The 21,138-nt window shown below is 40.5% G+C and overlaps 1 protein-coding gene across 7 annotated transcripts in view; it reads right to left on the reverse strand.

The window, feature by feature from the left end:
- MAST4 (microtubule associated serine/threonine kinase family member 4) overlaps positions 1 to 21,138 on the reverse strand; it is a 443,204-nt gene that overhangs the window by 67,940 nt on the left and 354,126 nt on the right. For all 7 annotated transcript variants that reach the window (XM_075932355.2, XM_075932356.2, XM_075932359.2 and 4 more), the window contains 2 exons: positions 16,430 to 16,531; positions 12,057 to 12,189 (listed from right to left, as the gene is read on the reverse strand). In XM_075932355.2, the coding sequence (XP_075788470.2) occupies positions 12,057 to 12,189; positions 16,430 to 16,531 (235 nt within the window). The remainder of the gene's footprint in view (positions 1 to 12,056; positions 12,190 to 16,429; positions 16,532 to 21,138) is intronic.

Raw genomic sequence — 21,138 nt, forward strand, 5'->3', positions numbered from 1 at the left:
AGGGCAATGCACAGAAATCTGTTAGGGAACATTAACTTGCCCAGGTACATATTAATAGATCTAAAAGTGACTGTCTTCTTCCAAAGCAACTTCAAAAAACAGCTAGAGAGAGAAACTGTAGAACTTGCCTTCATATGCAAATTTGACACATTTAAGGTTTGAATAAAGACTTGAACTGGATCGGCTGTTATATTCAACACCCATATGACCTACAGCCCACTCTATTAGCCTCAGTTAGCACAGACACTGTAATTGACAAAATTGCCCCCCCCCCTTTCCTTGTTCTTTATTTGTTCTTCTGAACCCCTTGCTCCAAGCATCTGAAGAAGTGGGTTGTACCCATGAAAGCTCATGATACCATCTACATTTTTTGCTAGTCTCTAAGGTGCTGCTGGACCATTTGTTGTTTTTTAAGTTTTTACAAACTAGACATTCACATAGTGTGTTTTATTGTTATTAAGATATGTTTGCTCTGTAATAGTTGTGCTCTACATAAATGATACTTTGCTTTAACAATGCTGACTGGTCATTGATCATCACTGTCACTTCCCCCAAAGTAATAGTTCTGCAGGGCTGAGCCTAAATCATACCAACTGAGGCAATCACAGTTAATCCAAAACTGAAGAAAAGTTCTGTGCAAGCTTGAAAACTTCTCTCACCAGTGGTTTGTTCAATAAAAAATATTACCTTCCCTGCTTTGTGTCTCTAGTATCCAACTGTTTCCACCATGATTGACAATGGAGAAAAATATACTGAATCAATTCACTTGTCTTAGCTTTCACTACTCTGCAGAAATTGAGGTTACTTATCTTTAACAGAAGGTTCTTCAAGATATGTGCCTCCTCTCCCACCTGTCCATACTCCACACACTGGTACGTATGTACACCACACTCCTGAGTCTGAATATTTCTAGCAAGCAGAGTCCACTAGTCTGTGCCATTGCTCTGAAAAGCACTTCCTTCTCTTACTGCAATCTGTTAAGATCTGAAGTAGGGAAGGAAGGAGTTGAATTCTGATAGGGAACTCAAAGAGCTTCCAGTTATTGATTAGTAGCATCCATTTCTTCCACATGAAACTGATTGGCGAGCAGTAGTCACGCAGGAATGGGGGCGGTGCAAGAATGTAGTTAATATAGATGTCAAATACTGATGTTCCAACACTGCATCTACAGAAGAGGCCTAGATTGAGGCATAACGTTTCATGAAGGTATCACTGGAGCTCCAGGTAGCTGCCCTACAAACATCTCAGAAAGATGCTGATGAGGTTGCATGTGCTCCAATAGAATGGAACCATCGGGAGGAAGACATGCCAACTGATAAAGAATCAGGGAGCCAGAGATCGATTTAGAGAGTTTAAGCAAATGACGCTGACCTTGAGATAGCTCTGCTCAGTGACACAAAAACTTGGCAGTTTTCTAATTGGTTTTGTTCTTTGCAAGTAGAAAGCCAAAGCCTAACTGATATAGAGAGTGTAAAGTCTCCTCTTTCCACTGGAAGTCTGAGCTTTCAAAAAAGAATTACAATAAGTGAATACGTTGATTCATGTGAAAGTCAGAAATTACCTTAAGGATGAATTTCAGGTGAAGTGGATATCTGGCTCTGTTGCATCCAAGTAAAGAAATACCTTCACATGGTTAGAAAGCATTTTCTAAAGTACTCTTTTCTACTTTGTCTGGGGACAGACTGAATGGCCTTTGAACATGAATGCCCTATGTCTGATATTCATGCAAACACCAGAACATAAAGGCTGTGTCTAGACTGGCAAGTTTTTCCGCAAAATCATATGATTTTGCGGAAAAACTTGCCAGCTGTCTACACTGGCCGTTTGAATTTCTGCAAGAACACTGACGTTCTCATGTAAGATCGTCAGTGTTCTTGCGGAAATACTGTGCTGCTCCCGTTCGGGCAAAAGCCCTCTTGCGCAACTCATTTGCGAAAATGGCAATCAGGGCTTTTTTTGCAGAAAACCGCGTCTAGATTGGCCACGGACGCTTTTCCGCAAAAAGTGCTTTTGCGGAAAAGCATCCTGCCAATCTAGACGTGCTTTTCCGAAAATGCTTTTAATGGAAAACTTTTCCGTTAAAAGCATTTTCGGAAAATCGTGCCAGTGTAGACTTAGCCAAAGTGAAGAGGGTGCAGGTTGGGATGTTTGAGCTTGACATTCTCGAGTTAACAGATCTGGGAACGGACGGATGTTTACAGGACAGGTTGACATTCATAAGACGACTAGAAACCAGAATTATCTGAGTTAGTTGGTTGTGACGAAAATTCAAGCTTTGTCATGATGAATCTTTAACAGAACCTGTGATAGCCGTAGGACAGGAGGAAAGGTGTACCTCAGCTCCTCTGTTCAGGACAATAGGAAGGCAAAGCCCTGAATTCCTGGCTTACTGCTGTTCTAGAGCAGTAACAGATGGAATTCTTTGTTCATCTGGATCCCAGGATGGCATTCACAACCAAGAGGGTACATAGTTTAGGACAGAATTGCATATCTCCTATTCATAGTCCATAGCAAATGCCTGTTGAGAGTGTCTGTTAAAGTTCTGTGTACCTGGAAGGTATGTGGTTCCTGATGCTCCACTTATAAAACTGAATACCTCTATACAGAGAGGAAGAGATTTTGCTCTGCCTTGTTTATGTAGAAGACTGTCATCATGTTGTCCAATGTTACCTGAATGCGATCATAGAGTACTAGAACTGGAAGAGACCTCAAGAGGTCATCAAGTCCAGTCCCCCACCTTCATGGCAGGACCAAGCACTTTCTAGACCATCCCTGATACATGTATGTCTAACCTGCTTTTAAATATCTCCAATGATGGAGATTCCACAACCTCTCAATTTACTCCAGTGCTTAACCACCCTGACAGGAAGTTTTCCCTAATTTCCAACCAAAGCCTCCCTTGCTGCAATTTAAGCCCGCTGCTTCTTGTCTTATCATCAAAGGCTCCTCCTTGTGACACTCTTTTAGGTACTTAAAAGTTGCTATCATGTCCCCTCTTACGTCTTCTCTTTTCCAAAGTAAACAAACCCAATTGTTTCATTCTTCCCTCATAGGTCACATTTTCTAGATCTTTAATCATTTTTGTAGCACTTCCTTGGGCCCTCTCTGGTTTATCCACATCTTTTCTGAAATGTGGTACCCACAACTGGACACAAAACTCCAACTGAGGCCTAATCAGAGCAGATTAGAGCTGCAGAATTACTTCTTGTGTCTATCTCACAATGCTCCTGTTAATGTGTCCCATAATGATGTTTGCTTTTTTTTTTTGCGCAACAGTTTCACACAGTTGACTCATATTTAGCTGGTGATCTACTATGACTCCTAGATCCCTTTTTGCAGTACTCCTTCCTAGATAGTCATTGCCCATTCTGTATATGTGAACTGATTGTTCCTTCCTGAGTACTTCGCATTTCTCTTGGTTAAACTTCATCCTATTTATCTCAGATCATTTCTCCAGTTTGTCCAGATAATTTTGAATGATGACCCTATCCTCCAAGAAACTTGCAACCCCTCCCAGTTTGGTATAGTCTACAAACTTTGTAAGTGTACTCTCTATGCCACTGTCTAAAATGTTGATGAAGATATTGAACAGAACTGATCCCAAAACTGATCCCTGTGGAAACCCCACTTGTTAGGCCCTTTCAGCATGATTCTGAACCATTAATAACTACTCTCTGAGAATGGTTATCTAGCCAGTTCTGAAGACAGTTTATAGTAATCCCATCTAGGTGTTATTTTCCTAATTTACTGATAAGAAGAATGATAGACCATGTTCGTGAAAAAAATGTACTGAAACCTAAACAGACTGCCCTTAGCTCCAGTAGATTGATATGAATCCTGCCCTTTCTCCACTGAGGAAACCATGCATCTTGTACAGTGTGGGCTCCCTATCCTAGAAAGAATGTGTCCATGATTATGGTCTATTGGGTGTGGGTGGAAAGACAGACATACTTGCATTCAGTTGTTCCAGGTTTGTCTAACATAGCAGATCAGTTGTGACCTTAGTATAGATTGTTATCTTGGTATTCATATTGTTTCTGTCTGGTAAGTCAAACAGAGACAGGCCTTCTGGCAACAGAAGTCTGGTGAACAGGGTTATGTAGATATGTAATAGGTCACATGGCCTAATAGAGAAAGACAGCCCTTGACTGCAGAAGGTCTTAGAGAAACTGGGCACATCAGCTGTTCGTGGTCTAGAATATGTCCATAGGAAGATAGGCCTCCACTGAGATTAAGTCGAGGGTTGCACCTAAACAGATGAAGTTTTTGTGGGAACTGAAGCAGACTTTTCCTTGTTTATGCAGAATCCCAAGGATGGCAGAAGATGGAGTAAGAATATGGTCAGTAACTGGACTCAACTGATTTTGCCTGTCAGTAGCTAATTGTTTTGGCAGAGGAAGATGATGTAGCTGTTTACTCTCATCAGGGCCATCACTTCTGAGAAGAACTTTGCGACGATTGTATGGGACAGGAGTATTCTGACCTGAAAGTACTTAGAAATCTGAGGAATCTTCTGTGTGATGGAGAAATGTTCATATGAAAATAAGCATTTTTCATGTCAAGAGCCAAGAACAATATGCCCTCCTCCAGAAAGGGAATTATTAATGTCAGTGTGACCACAATTTTTTTTTTTACTTTCAAATAAAAATATTTAGCTGGCATAAAACCAGAATTGATCCTCATTCCATTTTTCTTGGGAACTATTAAATATGGGGAGTAAAATCCTTTCCCTTAATTTGAGTGGGCATTTGCTATAAAGTCCCTCGCTGCTGAAGAGTACGTTTCCTTATGGCATGACAATGGTTCCTGAAGAGGAACCTGGAAAGGGGACTGTGCGGGTGGGAGATGGGAGAAAAACTAAATTATATAGTTGGAATTTATGATCTGTAGTACCCACTTGTTCTTTATTTCCCTCCAGTTGTTGGACAAAAGGGTGAGGAGACTGCCAAAGTTTGGGGGAAGGAGCAGCAGGAAACAACATCAATAAGGGGATGTATTTCTCAAGCATCTTGTCAAAAGAAAACCCTGGTTGGTGGGCTGGCTTGAGCAGCAGTGGCTGAAGTGGAGAAAGCTGCATACCTCATCTTTATAATGGTGCCATTAGTAAAACAGCTCAGGGAGCAGTTTGAGCTCCTTTACCTGCCTCTGAAGTTTTCTCTTTGGGGCCAGAGTGTAAATGCCCAGGGAGCAGAGGGCTATCCTGGAATGCATTGGCAAGTACAATGTCTCACCAGGTCTTTCACTCAAGAGACTGGACTCAAAGGGCAAGTCCTTGATTATATTCTCAAAAGAATATTTTGAGCACCAAAGAATGAAGCCATGACTATGGCTGTAGCTAGAGCTCTATGGATCTTGGCTATGTTCACTGATGTCCGGAACCAGGTTTTAGTCACCAGCTTACACTCCTCTATGAGAGCTTGTGACTGAGCTCTGGGAAACTCTGTCCCTGAACTTCAGGTATTTAGACTAATTAGCAAAATTATATTATGCTAACAAGGCCTGGTTGTTAGCAATTCTGAAACCAAGGGTAGATGATGAAAACACCTTCCCTCCCAAGAATCTGAGGGTCTTGCTGTAGGGTGCTGCAGCCCGGATCTCTGTGGCTGCCTGTATCACTAGGGAGTTGGGTACTGGGTGAGTAAACAGAAACCGTGCCCCTTTAGCTGCTACAAAATATCCCAATTCAGGCATTTTTAGGGTGGGGGCACCAGATGCAAGGATATGCTATACCGTCCTGGATGATTCCATAAATGGCTGCCTTGATTGGGCGGGACAAGCAACAAGAACCAGAGTGTTGTTAGATGTCCAGAAGCCATTGCTGTGTGTCTTGGATCTCCTGTTACAGAAGCTGCATCTTGGGCACCACCTTCTTTATCAGCTCCTGGCATTGTCTGTGATTATTAGTAAGGCTAAGATTTTGACAAGTATTTTTATCAAAAATCCAAGGTAGGACACAGGCAACAAACAATAAAACCATCAAAATGCACTCAGAGGATAAGGGCTAGCAAGCCCAAACCCTGCTGCCCAGGGCCGAATTAGTGGGATTTTGTGGAAGTTGCGGAGGTCTCATAAAAATCACAGTATCTGTGATCTCCATGACTGACTTGTAGCCTTAACTATCAGTTGGGTATGGCAATGATGGAGAAATTGCCTTATCAAACAAGGAGGATGTCTGTTAGAACCACACGTATTTCTGGATCCAGTTTAAGTTTTTACATTGCACACTGAAACGGAGCTGGGTGGTGCTGGCTAGGATGAGAGGAGCAGTGTGAATCATGCACAGACCCAAAGAGGCTAGCATAAGGATCCCATGTCGAGGGCCTCAGTGTGACTTGTATTGTTTGTACAGTTGGGGAGAGCCCAATGGTACTGAGTGCCAATAGTCATAGCTGGGAGCATGGGGGCTGGAAGATCTTATGGAGTTTCCATCAGAGGCAATGTGTTGTCTAGAGGTGCGGTTCAGGTTCTATTGGCACTGCCATGGATATCTGTGAATACTAATTCTGACTTGTAGAAAGGATAAAGGACAATCCCTTTCTCCGGGAGGTAGTTTCTTCATCCAGAGTTGAGATATTCCTGAGGAGGAGCAGAGATTGAGAGTAGGGAAAGGCAAAAGTATTCCTTAGAAAGGTAGGTGTCAGAACTTTGTGATCCAGACTATGAGAAGTTCCAGACATGGCAAACAATGGATCAAGTGCATCCAAGGGCGTGGTGATTTGTAGCTCCTTCTTGGAGCATGGCAGTATCATTGTAGGGGAGTCCAAAGTGAAGCTTCCAGTTGCTGCTGGCAGATGGCAATCCTTTGGCTTATAAACTGGAGCAGGTGTTGGCCCTTTCCTCTTCACACCTTACCCTCTTGGTCAGGATTATACATAGCTAAGTATTTAGGACCCATGCATGAGGACTCTGATGACCTAGAGAGAGAGTCAGGGAGCAATCCTTTCTCTTCAGTGCAAATCTGAAAGGGGATCATTCCTTATGCCTATGCCCCTTACTCTTATGAGAGACCCGAGGGAGTGATTTCCTTTTCCTACGGTTAATAATTCTGGCCAGTGCTCTCGTGGTGCACTACTTGCAGCCATTATATAAGGGGGAGGAGGGATCTCTGTATTCTGGATCCAACTAGGGTCTCATGGCCCTCTCCATGAGATGTTTCCTTAAATAGAGCTGACCTTGAGACAGTAAAGACATGCTGGTATTTGTCACTGACACAGAAGACAAAGCAGCAGGGGAGACATTTCTTAAACCCTGGAACTTGAGGGGAGAGTACAGTAGAGTAGGGTCCTTGGGCCAGGGAAGAAATGACTATTTAGTGACTAACTACTAGAAAATCCCTGCCTTCCTAGACTGAGGTACTCTCCACGAGAGTGAAAAATTGAGGGAAGCAACCAAATCCTGTGCTAAAAATCCTGTGGAGCTTTGGACTTCCTTGGGACACCACTGGTAAGAGCAGTCACTTTTCTCATTGGACTCCTTAACGTCTCATAGTAGTAGACTAACTGACTAACAGGCTTCTAGTTTATCCAGATAAGGGTTTCAATGCTTTAAATGTCCTGCCAACAAAAGAAGTGCCTACAAGATCAGTTAAGAGCCATTTTCTTTCCAGAATTTTAAGGAATGTAATAGCGTCTTTGCCTACCCCGTATCTACTACCCTGGGGAAGATTCCCAGGGTGTCCAGGTTACTTGGTTGTTCCTCATAGCTTCAAACAGGAGCCCCAGAGTATGCTCTGTGGATCCAGACACAGGCATTCCTCAAGGTATGTAGTAGCAAATGGGAACAGTGGTAACTGAAAGACCTTGGGAAACTTAGTCCTACTTCATTCATATACATAGTTAATTAGATAATGAATACAACTGAAGATATACATTTTACTTCACAAATATATGTTGAAAGAGTTGAGCATATGTGCTATGGATCAGAAATGTGTACGGTTAAATTTTAAAAGTTAAAACTGTCAACTGAATATAAATTCTCAAGATAATGGAATATTCATATAAATTAACTTAACTGGACATTTTCATGATTTTAATATTTAGGGGATTTCATAACTGTAATATTATTATTCTGATGTTTGTACAGGGCTTGTTTTATTCATCAGAACAAATGTAAGTACACAGGTTTTAGTGAGGGACTTACTACAGGTTTTTAAAAGTTACTCCCGCGTGTGACTGATGTGTTTTAAATGTTGATAAGTCTGTTGTTTAAGAATTAAAAACAAAACCCAAAAGGCACAAGTTAATAAAATAAATGAACTAGAGGCCTGTAAAATGTCATGTTAAAAAAACCAAAGGTTTTTTAGCCTTACCGAAGTACAAGAAAATCATTCAAGGGAAAAAAGTCAATAACTATACATTTTTCATTAAGGATTCCAATTATTTTAAAAAATTAAGCAGAAAAAAATTATCCTGGGTTAAGACTTCTTATATCAACAACATTCAAGCTGCAGAGAATTCTACCACCAAGTTATAAAGCTGTGAATCGGGTGGAGTGGCAGGGGGTTATAATGGAAGTGTTGATGCAGCCTTTATTGGATGGGTGAGAACCAAGCCAGTATAATGTACTTTGACAGCCTTCTCAGCCCAAATTGCTTTCATAAATGGCAAATTAAAAATGGTTCTGTTTTAAACAGAATGTTTGCAAAATAACCATTATCTGAGAAATACATATTATTTGCAAACAGTAGGTAGTAATGGAATGGAACCAAGAGTCAGCTTCTGAAGCAGGGAACTAAGGAACCATTTTGCAATGCCTGAAGAGATTTTTAAAACTCATCTAAATACCATTAAACATCTGCCCTTTTTATTTCATTGATTTAAACCATTTCTGAAGATTCATGATTCAAAAAGGTAAAGATGGTAATTTAAAAGCCACAGGGAAAAATCTCTCCCCAGGGAACTTTTCAGAAATGCAGCAACCAGTCTCTGATAAGTGATGAATCTGTTGTGGTATTGCTTTCAGTATAGTAGACGTTTATCTGGCATTATCTCCAAGTAATGCTCAAACCATTTCACTTACAGAAAAGAAAGTATGGTCATAGCAGCAAACAAAGGTGGAAAAAGTAGAGAATGGTTTACATTGGCAGTTTCCCTTGCAAGGAAAAGGGAATCCTTTCTTGTGACCATTTACCAACGTTGTATACACATTTCAATGAACTGTTTGGAAATCCAATCAGGGTGATATTTCTGATGGATAACAACTATTATTGCTTTTTAGATCTTTTCTCCATGCAAATTTTAAAGAGTTTTCATAGGATTATCTCAGTATAATGCTCTGACAGAGAGACAGATTGGTGTTTCCAAGTATCCCTATACTGAAATGCATAAGTCTACAAATGTCTATTTTCTAGCCTCTTCTTCTGAACTAAAATGCTGGGTGAAAATTATTTATTTTTAAAAATAATTATTTATTCAGATACAAAAATAGATTTTTGCCAACACAATAAGCAGCTCATGGTATTTATAGCTGTTACTTTTCTGTGGGGAGCAGAAAGAGTATTAGTATGAATGAGATGATCTGGATTATTTGATAATAAATTTACAGAGCGCACTAACCTTTAAAAGATACACAGTTATGTTCTTATTTTCATGGAGGTTAGGTCCATAAAAGGCTATTAGCCAGGGGATAGAAATGGTGTCCCTAGCCTCTGTTTGTCAGAGGCTGGAGAAGGAGACAAATCGCTTGATCATTGTCTTCGGTCCACCCTCTCTGGGGTACCTGGTGCTGGCCACTGTCGGCAGACAGGCTACTGGGCTAGATGGACCTTTGGTCTGACCCAGTACGTCCATTCTTATGTATGTTCTATGTAACCCATTTCTCTGAATCTCCCATTTGACCAAAGGTCAGTATTCTCCCTTCTCCAACAACTCACGCTATATATATTACAGCCAATTTACTCAATACTGTATTTTGACAGATTTTGATAACTCTGAGACCCCAACTGAAGTTGTCTTTTATATTATTTAATATATAAAAATGATCTATTGCAATTAATCCTTCTGTTTGACAAAAAATAATTTTAATTTATTTTGTTTATTTATCAATGATGTTCTCCTTTTCTCAGAATTACCAGATGTTTACAGAGAGACAAATCCCTCACTCATATTGAGTACCACACTTCAAGTGATTTCTTGAGTGAAAATTAGCAAGGCTGGCAGAATTGGGCTCATAACATTCACAAGATACAGACTCTCAGCATCTCACAGAAAATCATACCCTACTAATTCAACCCACCCATTTGTAGAGAAGGAACATAAGCATAGCCATACTGGGTCAAACCAAAGGCTCATCTGTCCCAAACATCTCTGAGCTACAGTAAGCTAAGCAAACTCTATTATTCTTTCACAGTGAGTTCTGGGCACAAGGGGGAGAATGACAGGACTGTCAACACTTGAGTTACTTAACCTCTACCCCCACTGCAAAGTAGGCAGGTTATCACCCAAGTGAAAGCAGCACCCAACTTCTAACCCATGCCACCAGCTGGGCCAACAAGCCCATCTTTAAAACAGCACTAAACTTAGATGAAAAGATTGCGTATATGGACAGAAAGGAAGCTGGGGCAAAATCTGCATAAGAGGTTGAGTTAATCTGCATAAGAAGCTGCCCACACATAGCTTCTTCCTAACTTCCATTCCTTAGAAACTGGAATACTATACTGCCTTTCAAAACTTGAGGGGTTTTTTAATCCCATCAGTAGTCTTATATAAAGTTTTATCAATATATATGTCCAGCCCTTTTATGAATCCTGCTAAGCGTTTGATCCCAGTAATATTTTGTAAACTACGTATGTTCTATGTGAAAAAAATATTTTCTTGTGTTCGTTTTAAATTCACTCCCAATTCATGTTCTCTTGTTCTTTGATTATAAGAAACGGTGAAGAAAAGCAGTCATCCATTTTTGCTATATTATTCATTTTTATATATGCCCTCTTATATTGCTCCTTTTCTTTGGTATTCTCATAATGAGTCTCTAACCATTGCCATGACCAGTCTCTGAACCCCTTTGGTCCTGGATCATTACTGTAAAAGGTTGACAGAAAAGCAGGTGGGTAAAACTGTATATTATACTCTGCTTTTATTATGAACATCTTCTTCCCTACTCCCAGCCAGAAGTGCTTATGCATGGACCCTCAGCCAACTTCTTCAGAGCACTGTGATACCTAAACACTTCCATTAATCCCCAACGATGAATAAAGCAAGTCAACCAATGGTAGACTGGCTTCAAAATGGAGGAGGAAACTGCCTCATTAAGAAACAGGTGCAATTCTAATTTGCTCTGGCATGGTCTGTAAAGCAAGATGCGAGAGGATGAGATTTTTATACTGAACTAGCAACTAATGGGATCTTGAGTCCACCTAGTTAAGTCATCTTCATGGACACAGAAACCACCCAGGACATTGTAATTTGAATGCCAGCAGAAGAAAGTCAATGAATACCGTTGGAGAATCGGAGATGTACCAGGGCTTCTCTCACATCACAGAGTTCTAATCCTATCATGTGACTCTCTAACAAACCAGATACACATAAATACAGGTTGAGAACAGGAAACCTCCTGTATGTAAGGACAGACAACCTCCTCGATTTTCTTTTCACTCATAGTGAACAGAGCATTCCCTTGGGGGACAGCAGATCTAATAGAAAAACTCTGCTTTCTCCAGCCAAGTCTCAGTTACACATGCAGACCCTGAAGACTTATCTATGATCAAATTGTGGACAGTTAGCATCTTATTAGCCAGAGGGCACATGCAGATTTGAATTGCTAGCTTAGAGAGATGGAGAGTTATAGATTGTTTGGCTGCATTTCTACTAACAACTCTGGGCAATCTTCAGGAATAAAACCAGGAAACTGTGATGGAAGCCCATTCCAGAAAGTTAAAGGATGCTAATAATGTTCAGAGCTAGTTTCCAAGCAGATTAATATTTGTATTTACCCCACTGAGCACTCCAGCCTTGGATTTATTATTGGATACACATAAAGACCAGAGAACATACTGAAATAATTGAATTGCTTATCATCTTGATTTGGTAATTGCTGGTTAGACCATGATATGTGCTTACCTTCCAGGGGATCCTTATTCAGGCCCAGCTGGCTTATAATATACCTAGGGATGTCAGTTTTAATCCCTTGGCCCTCTTTAGCATGTCCTTCTGCAGCTTCCAAGAGGTAGTAAAATTCTTCAGGATCAAATTCCTGGAAGAGAAGAAAAAATAACTATCAAAATGGAGGAAGAAACTGCCTCATTAAGAAATAGGCACTACTCTAATTTTCTCTGGTGTTGTATGTAAAACAAGATGCCAAGGCATGAGATTTCTGTATTGAACCAGCAACTGATGGGATCTTGAGTCAACCTAGTTAAGTCATCTTTACCTGGCAAAATAAGGTTTTATAATTTGAATGCCACTGTAAGAAAATCAATAAACCCCTTGCAAGAAACCGTGCTCCTGAACTCTCACACCAGAGCTTCCTTTACTTCTCCAAGCCTCTTATTATTTACCTAATTAAAAGCAATACTACATCATTCTATTACTAGCGATCCAAGACACTGTAGCAACATTCTGTAAACAGCAATGTCTTAGACTATTACTACCATAGGCTATGGAGGCCAAGGGACAGCCCGGAGCATAGCCTGACCATTTTTAAGCGTGTAGGGTTGCCATGTGTCTGGTTTCTGACCAACCTGGCTGGTTTTTCTACTGCCTCTCCTGTTAACAGTTGCAATGTGCCGGGCAATTTTTTAATTTTACAAATGAAAAGCAAAATCAAAATACCCTGGCATATTGCAACCAGCTACTGTAAACTGTGCAGAGTCACAGCAGTGGCTGTGCTGCCATCTTCTAACTACAGTATGCAGGTTATGTGATTGGGATTGCTACTAGCACAAGCACCCAGGTCCTCTTCTGCGTGCCAGGCTCTCATTGTGCCAAAACTCTAGCAGCTGAGACTCCCGTTCCTCTTCGTGTCAGGGACTGGGAAGTGAGATAGTTGGATCAGAGGCTCACTAGCAGAGAGAACTGGGATGGGGAAGGCAAAAGGTCCTGGGTTGGGGATGATAGAGGGGCTCCCTTGATGGGATGAGTCATGGGTTTAGGGGCTCGTGGAGTGAAAGGCAGGGAGCTCTTGTGTCTGTAACCGTGGGTCTTGTATCCTCCTCCCCTGAGGGCTAATGGAGGCTCTTAGAATGAGATGAGTATAAGTCCTCAAGGGAAGGTAGTAGGCAAAAAGGACTTAATCTGCCTCCAGTCTCCACTTGCACTGCTGCTTGTCTGAAGGAGAAAAGGATAGAATCACCTCCTAAAGCCTTGTCTACACTAAAAGGAAGATTGCTGCTGCTGCAATTGATCTTCCGGAGTTAGATTTATCAGAGGGCACCTCCGCTGGCGCCTGGTGGTACTCCTTTTGTGAAGAGTAAGGGAAGATAATGGGAGCATATGTTCCCATTGGCCTGTTGCTGAGGGGACGCTGTCAAGCGTCGCTTAAGATAAGCTAACTCCGGCTATGTATTTTATATAGCTGGAGCTGTGTACCTTAAGCCGAGCTGCTGGGTCTAGTGTACACCTAGCCTAAGAGAGAAAGGAGAAGGTTGAGAAGGCATACTGTTTAAATCTTTGGCTTCTCTATCCTTTAAATGGCACTACACAGCTAAAGTTGATACACAACTCTTTAGTAAGTCATAAAAGGCAGGGAGTAATTTTGTCAGCATTTCACACTTCTACCGGTTGAATACCCTATGATCATTAACACGTCATATATAGTGTTTAGAATTCACATGTGGAAGATGTTCTATACTCTCATTCTTACATAGGCATGTAGTAAAAGAACTTGCTATTCATATAAACAGGTACATATCTCCCAGAGACCTGATTTTCTGTGATTTTAAGGTACTTCTAATAAATCAATATGTATTGCATTTTAAGAAAATTATATTAAAAAACTATCATCTACTCTAGATCTAAACCACAAGGGCAAGAATATTACTGGAATATTACTTTGCAAGAGACTTCACATTTGAAAATTAAAACCATCTCACAAAACCGACAATATTACTATTATTATTATTATTAATAATAATGTCTGAAAGAGCTGCAGAGAATCCAAAAGAAACCCCTCCCCCTCCCCACCCCTAGATCCTTAAATGTAAGCTCTGTATCTTACAATTTAAATAGACCTTTCATACGAGGAAGCACAGGAATGAATAAGCTAAGTTATCAGTCGCAGCTTTCTTATTTTCTTTTGTGTTAAAAAATACAGTTGTATTAATCTCATGCTCTCCCAAACAGCAATTTTCCCAATGTTAGGTCATGTCTGGCATGAGCTATTTTACATATCTCTTACATTCTTCATCTGTCTCCCTACCCACCATTAACTTAGATGAGAGCAACTGCATGAGAACTAGGGATGGTTGAAAAGATTATGACAAAACACTTTCCACCTTACATCCCAGTTATAAACTGTTAATTCAGCAGAACTGAATCATTCTGCACAAATTCATCAAAGCTTTTGATGGAAACCTGACAAGTCCAGCTCCCCAGTACTCCTACAGTCCATTTGGTGAAGCGGCTGTGAGCTGTCTTCCCCCACTGACTGGGAGCTGGGCAACCTGAGACTGCAGGAGGCACACTTCATTTCAAAACATCAAAATGCTGGGCAGCAGGAACATTTTAGTATTTCCTAAATGAATTTGGAATTTTCATTCCTGTGAAAAAATTCTGAGGTTTTTACTTTTCATCCCAACTGAAGATGATTTTTTGGGAGGGAGAAGGAGTTAAGTACAGTAAAACTCCAATAGTCCGGCACTCCTGATAGTCCGGCATCAAAACGGCAAGAGCCTACTGTGTGAGCTTCGGAAAAAAATGAGTCACAAGGTAACAGTGGCAGCAGCTAAACTGAGTGAAAAGGGTAAAAAAGGGTTAAAAAACTAAAACATTACAGTATACTGTATACAGTATGTACAATAAAAAGGGTTAAGAACACTTTATATACAATATATACTGTATACAGTATATACATAACCAGCTTATAGTACCTCCTGATACTCCGGCATATCTGATAATCCGGCACCACCTAGGTCCCATAGGTTCCGGATTATCGGAAGTCTACTGTACGTAGTTTCCTTTTTCCTGCATTTTCTTGTCAGAACACTAGCTAGGCAGAAAAAAAAATCCCCAACAATTCAAAAAACTCCAAACTAGTCTAAAATTTCAGAAGTAGACGACTCTCTTGACAAAAAGTCCACATACACCTGAAGGAAGCCAGGAGCAAGCTCAGAATGTCCATTTTCTGAGACAGAGAACATAACAACCATGAGGTGAGATAAGCAACCTATATGTTTGGGTGAAGCTGAAGACAATACTATCATATGAATATATATTTTAAGTTAGAAAAAACATTCATTGAAGTTTCTACACATTTAATATTTTAAAAATAAACATAATTTACTGATCAACAATGTGGAGTCCTGTGGCACCTTACAGACTAACAGATTTATTAGGGCATAAGCTTTCATGGGTAAAACCCACTTCATCAGATGAATTGGAGTGGAAGTTACAAAAAGCAGGAGTGTATATAAGGAACAAGTTGCTTGTGTTAATGATGCTAATCAAGTTGGGGGGGAAGGGGAGTGGACTATTCTTCCCACAGTGGTCTAGAGATGTGAATATTCAGAGAGGTGAAATTGCCTTTGCAATGCATTAACCAATTGAGATTCTTAGTCAATCCTAAATTGATAGTACTAAATTTGCAAATGAATTCCAGTTCTGATATCTCTCTAGGTAACCGGTTTCTGAATTTTTTTGGTAGAAGGATGGCTACTTTCAAATCCATTACTGAACATCTAGGGAGGTTAAAGTGTTCCCCTACAGGTTTGTGTGTGTTACCATTCTTGATGTCTGAATGGTGTTCATTTATCCTTTGGCATAGAGACTGTCCGCATTAACCAATATAGATAGCAGAGGGGCACAGCTGGTACACATGACATTAGTGGATGTGCAGGTGGATGAGCTAATCATGCCAAGTACTCTTAAAAAAGCAAGTCCTAACTGTCTCAAATTGGGCATCTAAAATTAAGGAATAATTTTACCCTAAACTCCCCGTGCCTCAGTTTTTCCATCTGTATCAAAATGGTAAGATTAATGTTGCCTAGTATTTCCTATCTGGATTGTTGGACTTAATCTTTGATAAAGTTATTGCAATATGATATATAGAGCATTCAAATAAAAAGGAATTCAGAATGGTAAGCACTAATAAAAGTTAACCGCATTCTAATGGATAGTTCTCATACTAAAAACAATTTTGGAATTGCCAAAGAATACATAACATTTTCACAAACTATGAAGTCTACTTTTATACTGTTATGCCTTTATTAACAGCCCAAGTAGTCAAGCTTTCCACCAGTAACAATTTAGAATCCTATTTACAATAATCATCAGCTTACCAGGCATTCCAATAAGCGAGCAGGACGAGCAATGACTATAAGAATCTTTCGGACAAGTTGTTTAATAAATGCTAGTTCTCCACTTTCTGACCGCTCTTGAGCCTAAGAAAGTGAAAGGAAAAGGATGATTAAAAACCAGCCTAAAAGACTGATGATTGATGATTAAAAACCAGCCTAAAAGATTGTTAATAGGATGACCAGAAATACAGTCAGCGGTATTAAATATAGTTTGTAACTACAGTGTTTAACCTCCATTTGAAATCCTTGCAACATAGCTCAGACAGTCAAAATTTCTACAACATGGAATAGGATGTCTTCAATTTCTACAACATGGACTATAGAGGCCACCCCAAATGATTTGAACAAGTTAAGACATTTTATCATTGCACAGTGGCTAAAGCCTAACCTGAATATATTTTACAATGATCTAATGAAGTCTAGCCCCTAACTCCAGTATCATTAAGAATGACATTTTATATCTTAACTTTATAATGTGGGTTATGCATTTGAAATAGCCAACTGGTCTTATCTTTAAAAATACTTATAAAAATGAACAGTGATTCACTTTCAGAAAACCTGCTGTAAGAGCAAAGATTCTATGTTCATTTTAGTAACACTTAGCATCTTTACTCTAACCTCAAAGCAAAATTAGTGCAAATCTTCCCTTATAATATGACATTATCAAAATAAAAGGTGATTGCATTTTTGGATGGATAGGATATGAGTTTTTTCCAATGTATTCTTGTGCACTCTTATAGTTCCTGTATTACTAGAGGCTCCTGCATTTTGCCATGAGATATGTCTATTTCTACAGTTTTTTCTATATCAGGTTTTTTTGTGGGGGGAGGGGTGGATATTTTAGGATCCTTTACAATAAAAGATACAACATGTATTAATAAGCATAACTAGCATTCATGTGGTATGGAAAATGATTTCCTATGATTAAATGAAGGCCATACAATTGTAAAATGACAACACCGAGCTGTACAAATATAATGAAACTATGGTAATTCACATGGTAGAAATTGAGCACAGGTATGTACAGTAAAGGAAGCAAATGGGAAATTGAGTTCTCCAAAGAATAAGAAGATGAAAGGAAAATAATGATGTTTAAAGAATCTGCACAAAAGAAAGTATTCTTCCGGAGAGCTTAAAAGAGAATTTTCACAAGGTTCTGAATTGCATTTCAAATTTCTCTCAAACTTTATCTTGCAACAAAGAATAGACTTTATGATACCTAATGAAGCCATCTGTTCTTTCTTCTGGATGAAAGATATTGATGGTCTTTCAGGCATATCAAAAAGGCATTTCTTTGCTTCAAATAATAGAAGCTGCAGGATAAATCTGAAATCTCATCTATGGCATATTCTGCGCTATGTGCCATATATTCAAGCATACAACAAAAACTCAAACTAAAACCTTACACAAAGTACTTTTCAATTAAAATCATATTTGCCATTAAAAAAAAAATCAATGAAAAAATAACAGTCTTATGCTTAATACCATAATTAAAAAGTAACGGAAGAAAACGTAATGTAATTGTGAAGTTTCAAAGGAAATCGAACTTCACTATAGCACTCCTATCATTAGTTTTGAGAAAATGCTAATGAGAGGCAAACATTTGTATTCTATATGCTGTCTGCTCATCCATGAGGAAAATATTAATGGGCTGAGCATACTTCTCTTTTAATCATTGGCCAAAATAAATGTAATACTACACAATTCTGCATCCAGCTAGGTAGGAATAGGTACAGAAGATCCCATGCAAGTGAAAGAAAGGAGAGGGGAAAATATTCAACTCAAGTTGACCTTACCACTAAAAGAAAGTTAGTTAAATCAAGCTGCTCAAACCTTAAGGGACTCTTTCTCTGGTTATGCAAAGCAACCGCAAGGTGACAAATAGCAGTAGAAGCCACAGCTTCCCAATGAATATCACAGCTGGGAGCTGACAACAAATGCATCCTTAGAAACTGTAAGTATGTTCCCACAGTTCAGTTCAACATGAGGTAAATTTTCCTACAATTATTTTATGCTTTTGGCTTTTGATGAATATTGTTAAATTTGCTCAGACAATAGCTATAGTTCTTTGAAAAGAAATAGGTTGAAAAGTTTATAAATGAAGTAACACACTGTTAGGAAATAATACACAAGCTTATGTTCTTTGAACAATTGCCATTATACAGGCAGTCCCCGAGTTACGCGGATCCGACTTACATCGGATCCGCAGTTACGAACAGGGCCCTTCCTCTCCCTGGTCTCCAGCAGACCAGGGAGAGGAAGCAAAGCGGCGGAACACGCGGGCAGCGGACAGGGTTGTCCGCTGCCCACGTGCTCCGCGGCTTGGCTCTGCTTTGCTCTGTTTTGCCCCCCCCCCCCCCGTTCCCCTGGTCTGCAGACCAGGGGGACGGGAGGGGGGGGCAAAGCAGAGCCAAGCAGCGGAGCACGCGGGCAGCGGACAGCTCAGACACGTCTGGGCTGTCCGCTGCCCATGTGTTCCGCCGCTTTGCTCCCCGTTCCCCTGGTCTGCAGACCAGGGGGACAGGGAGCAAAGCAGAGCAAAGCCACGGAGCCCAAGGGCAGCAGGACAGCCACGGCGTGTCTGGTCTGTCCCGCTGCCCCCGTGCTCCGTGGCTTTGCTCCGGACACCTGTGGTACAGCAGCTGGGGCGCTGCCAGTTGGTCCCGTAGCGCCGCTCTGGGTGCTACTGGACCAGCCGGGCAGCACCCCAGCTGCTCTGCCACAGGCGTCCTGGTTCAGCCACTGCTGGTCAGTTTCAGCAGCGGCTGAATCAGGACGCCTGGGGCAGAGCAGCTTGGGTGCTGCTGGGTTGGTCCAGTAGCGCTGAGGAGCGGCAGCGCTACTGGACCAACCCAGCAGCACCCCAGCTGCTCTGCCCCAGGCGTCCCCAAGTCAGCCGCTGCTGAAACTGACCAGTGGCTGACTACAGGAAGCCCCTGCCCCGGGCTTCCTGGAATCAGCCGCTGATCAGTTTCAGCAGCAGCTGACTTCGGGATGCCTGGGGTTCTTAAGTAGAATCTGTATGTAAGTCAGAACTGGCGTCCAGATTCAGCCGCTGTTGAAACTGATCAGTTTCAGCAGCGGCTGAATCTGGACGCCAGTTCCGACTTACATACAGATTCAACTTAAGAACAAACCTACAGTCCCTATCTTGTACGTAACCCGGGGACTGCCTGAATAGTAAACCACATGGCTTAGAAAAGAGCAGACAGCTATGAACAGGGACAATTTATATCACAGCCAAAGAAGGCAATATTAAAACTGTCAATGAATACAATCAAGTAAGCCTTAACTCAAAAGACATTTCTTCATACTGTACTAATATCCTCGTGCTGTAGTACAAAGTCAAGCAGGTATCTGTAACCAATTATTAAACAATTTACCTGCACATTGGCATCATAAAACCATACAATAATGTTTAAATGTACATTAGGTTTTCATGAATCTTCCCTGTTTGTTTTCAATGATAAGGACAGAACAACAATACAGTAATATAGAAATGATACACTGTTGTCCAGTTTTTGCATTGTTTTAAGAGGGAAGGGGAAAGCCCCACAAGGAAATTTAGTGACAGCAGAAAGTAGTGTAAGAGAAATGTTTTTTGACATAACTTAACCAGGTTTTGCCCCATAACCAGTATCATCTGAAAATAGGCAAACTATTAAGATACAAACTTGCATTTTTGTGTATCTAAAACAAAAGCAAAACAAAACAATAAAATCTTAACAAAATCTATGTTGCTGTATTTCCCTGTATTGAATCCATGTATCTACCAGATTAACTCTGAGGCACATTGACCCATCAGGCCAAATGCATGATTTCCAGACAAGGACATAGTATGTTCCTTTGTTTTTAAAAAGATACATTTATATATTTGATGAGTTTCAAGTCAGAGCATAGGTCCTACCTATTTGTTAATTAGGGCTTCAGATTTCTCTTATCAACTGATTATTTTTAAGAAGTTTCTTATTAATGTTTATGTGTTGAAATTAATTGTTTTGAATTACTAATGGTTGGTCTTAAAGTTATAAGGAGATATTACACATCTCTAAATAAATAACATGCTGATTATGAAAGACTGAGGCTGTGTCTACACTGGTGTGATCTTGCGCAAAAGCAGTCACTCTTGTGCAAAAACTTGCTGACTGTCTACACTGGCCGCGTGTTCTTGCGCAAGTAAACTGACGTTCTAATGGATGAAATCAGGACTTCTTGTGCCAGAACTCTGATGCTCCCGCTCAGGAATAAGCCCTTTTGCGCAACTGTTCTGGCGCAAGGGGCCAGTATAGACAGGCAACGTGAATTTCTTGTGCAAGAAAGCCCTATGGTTAAAATGGCCATCAGAGCTTTCTTGCGCAAGAAAGCGTCTACACTGGCATGGATGCTCTTGCGCAAAGGCACATGCCAGTGTAGACACTCTCTTCTGGAAGAGTTTTTGCGTGAGAACGCGCCAGTGTAGACATAGCCTAAGGGTTGTTGTTTGCTGCCCCAACTCCTGCTAAGAATTAGTAGGTTACATCACCTGAAAGGAGTATTTATCCACAACAGATGAAAGTAGCGGGTTGCCTCATTTTGGAGTGCATATACACATCGACATAGGCAATTTATAACTTGCAGCGTATTACAAAATGTTCCCAAGTCTCAATATCTTTATAATCCATTTATCCCTGGGTCATATTCCATAAGGCCCA

Source organism: Pelodiscus sinensis, chromosome 6 (genome assembly GCF_052426305.1).
Source record: "Pelodiscus sinensis isolate ZL-2025 chromosome 6, ASM5242630v1, whole genome shotgun sequence".
Lineage (NCBI taxonomy): Eukaryota > Metazoa > Chordata > Testudines > Trionychidae > Pelodiscus > Pelodiscus sinensis.